The 2,917-nt window shown below is 60.8% G+C and overlaps 1 protein-coding gene across 1 annotated transcript in view; it reads right to left on the bottom strand.

Moving 5' to 3' along the window:
- LOC100543069 (atrial natriuretic peptide receptor 1-like) overlaps positions 1-2,907 on the bottom strand; it is a gene marked incomplete at its 3' end in the record, with an annotated part of 5,413 nt that extends 2,506 nt beyond the window's left edge. The window contains exons 1-10 of the mRNA XM_019621291.1: positions 2,803-2,907; positions 2,655-2,732; positions 2,481-2,585; positions 2,284-2,355; positions 2,037-2,196; positions 1,806-1,961; positions 936-1,104; positions 714-860; positions 215-407; positions 6-132 (exon numbers count right to left, since the gene is read on the bottom strand). Coding sequence (XP_019476836.1) covers positions 6-132; positions 215-407; positions 714-860; positions 936-1,104; positions 1,806-1,961; positions 2,037-2,196; positions 2,284-2,355; positions 2,481-2,585; positions 2,655-2,732; positions 2,803-2,907 — 1,312 coding nt within the window. The remainder of the gene's footprint in view (positions 1-5; positions 133-214; positions 408-713; positions 861-935; positions 1,105-1,805; positions 1,962-2,036; positions 2,197-2,283; positions 2,356-2,480; positions 2,586-2,654; positions 2,733-2,802) is intronic.
- Between the last annotated feature and the right edge of the window lie 10 nt (positions 2,908-2,917).

The following is a 2,917-nucleotide window of genomic DNA, read 5'->3' on the forward strand; positions in this document are numbered from 1 at the left end:
GTGGCGGATGCGGAAGGACCGGACAGCGTCCAACAATGCCAGAGCCATGCGAGCCACCTCGCGTGCGTGCAGCTTCCCATTGCGCACCGGCAGCCCCGACACCACCATGTAGGCATCTCCGATGGTCTCCACCTGGAGGGACATCGCCGGGGGGATGCGATGTGAGGTCATCACCGCCCCAGAGGGGGACGACGACGACCCCTCAGGTCCCCACCTTGTAGACGTCGAAGTTGTCGATGATGGCGTCGAAGCAGGTGTAGAGGTCGTTGAGCAGCGTCACCACCTGCATCGGGGTGCTCTCGGCCGACAGCGCCGTGAAGCCCACGATGTCGCTGAAGTAAATGGTGACGCTGTCAAATGCCTCCGCCTGCACCGTCTCCCCCCGCTTCAGCTGCTCCGCCACCGAGCTGGGGACATGGGGAGGTGGGTGAGGGGGGAACGCGGCCCCTCTCGATGTCCCCAACCCCACATTATGCTGTGCTCTCCATCGCTGGGAGACCCATCGTTGGGTTGGGCATCCTTTGGGCACCCCAACCTGCAGGGGGATCCTTGGGATTCGCAGTCCCTCTGATCACCCCACCCCATCGGGGGGTTCCCTGGGTCTCCCAGCCCCTCCGAGCAGCTCCAGCCACGCAGAGCACACCCAGCAGGAGGAAGGAAGGGGATGCTGGCTTTGGGGTGGGGGTTACGGGGGTTGGGCCCCCGGCGCTCACTGGGGCAGGATTTGGTAGAGCAGAGCCTCAGCCTTGCGCTTCTCCTCCAGGTAGGCCTGGGTGCGCTCCTCCACCAGCTCCTCCAGGTTGTTGGCATACTGCTCCATGCGTGACAGCAGGTTGTCCAGGATGTTGCTGCTGCTCTCCCTGCAGCAGAGGGGTCAGTGGTTGCGTGGGGACGTTTGGGGGCTCCTCCTGTGGGGCGGTGGGAGGTGGAGGCACCTGTTGAACTTGCGGAGCTGGACCTTGATCTGGTTGAAGTCGGGGCGCTCCAGGACATCCTCGGCCCAGCAGTGCTGCATGAGCTGGCCCAGCTCCTCCATGTGGCACCCCACGTTGGCCGAGGGGCGGAAGCTGGGGCGCTCCCCACTCTTCACCCGCTCGATGATCTCTGCAGAGTTGAGCACCCACCAGCAGGTCCGATAACCCAACAAGTCCAAGAACCCAACAGTGGCTCCAACAATAAACCCAAACAGCAGATCCATGAACCCAACAGTGCATCCAAGAATCCAACAGCGTGTCCAAGAACCCAACAGCACATCCAAGAACCCAACAATAGGCTTAAAAATCCAATGGTGCATCCAAGAACCCAACAATAGGTTTAAGAACCCAATAACCCATTCAAGAACCCAACAATAGGTTTAAGAACCCAACAGCCCATTCAAGAACCCAACAGCCCATCCAAGAAACCAAAAGCCCATCCAAGAACCCAGTAGCCCATCTATGAACCCAACAACCCATCCAAGAACCCAATAATAGATTTAAGAACCCAACAACCCATTCAAGAACCCAACATCCCATCCAAGAACCCAACAATAGGTTTAAGAACCCAACATCTCATCCAAGAACCCAACAATAGGTTTAAGAACCCAACAGCCCATCCAAGAACCCAACAGCCCTTCCAAGAACCCAACAGCCCTTCCAAGAACCCAACAATAGATTTAAGAACCCAACAGCCCTTCCAAGAACCCAACAGCCCTTCCAAGAACTCAACAATAGATTTAAGAACCCAACAGCCCATCCAAGAACCCACCACTGTGTCAAAGCCCCCAACCCATCACGTCCCAGGCGATGCCCCCACCTCCCTCTCACCTTTGGGGCTCAGATCCATTCCCTCCACGTAGAAGACGCCGTTGCGCAGCGCGATCTCTTGCAGGATGATGCCAAAGCTGTACACATCACCCTTCTGCGTGCCGCGGGCCGGCGGTATCTCCATGCGCAGCAGCTCCGGCGCCGTCCACAGCTTCTCTGCGGCACCAGGACGGGGTCAGCCGGGCAGGGACGTCGGGGACGGAGCGCGGGGCTCAGCGGGACGGGGCTCACTGGCAAAGAGCGCGTGGGAATCGTCGCCGTCTGGAGCCACGCGGAAGCTCTCCAGCCCGTAGTCGGTGATCTTCAGCACGAAGCGGCTGTCCACCACGCAGTTGGAGGACTTGAGGTTGCCGTGGGACATGATGACGCCGTTGTGCAGGAACTGCATCCCCTGGCAGGGCGGGGTTGGGGGGGTTGGACACGGTCCCCCACCCCATCCCAGTGGGAATGGGGTTCTCTGTGGGGACCGGCTCGTTACCTTAACGATGTCAAGAGTCAGGGAGTAGCGGAACATCCAGTCCAGAGTGATGCTCTCGTTCTCCAGGATGTCCTGGGGATGCAGGGAGGGCACAGCGCTGTCCCCCCATCCCAGGCAGCATCAGGGGCCACCATGCACCCAAAGCAGGGTGGGCTGTGCGCAATGGGTCCCCCCAGGGCGCAGGGACCCCCCGGCACCTGCAGGCTCCCACGCGGGCAGTACTCAGTCAGGATGCAGATGTTTGGGGGATCGGTGCAGGCGCCGACGAAGCGCGTCAGGTGTTCGTTTTGGACATCTCGCATCTGTGGGGCAGCAAAGTGTGGGGTTCTGCCCCACTGCGGGGACCCCCAGCCCTCCCCAGCCCCACCTACGTGCTTCAGCTCAAACAGGACTTTGCGCGTCAGCTCGATCCGCTTGCGGTTGAGGTGCTTGACGGCCACCAGGTTGCCCTGGGGACAGGTGGGGTGGTGGGTGCCAGCTGGGGTGGGGGTCCCCGGCCCCAATCCCGTGTCCCCATACCTTGTAATACGCCGTCTTGGCGTAGACCTGGAACTGCCCCTCTGCCGTCATCAGCGAGCCGTAGTTGGAGCCCCTCTGGGGGGGAAGGACGTGGGATGAGCTCATCCCCACCCCA

Source organism: Meleagris gallopavo, chromosome 19 (genome assembly GCF_000146605.3).
Source record: "Meleagris gallopavo isolate NT-WF06-2002-E0010 breed Aviagen turkey brand Nicholas breeding stock chromosome 19, Turkey_5.1, whole genome shotgun sequence".
NCBI lineage: Eukaryota > Metazoa > Chordata > Aves > Galliformes > Phasianidae > Meleagris > Meleagris gallopavo.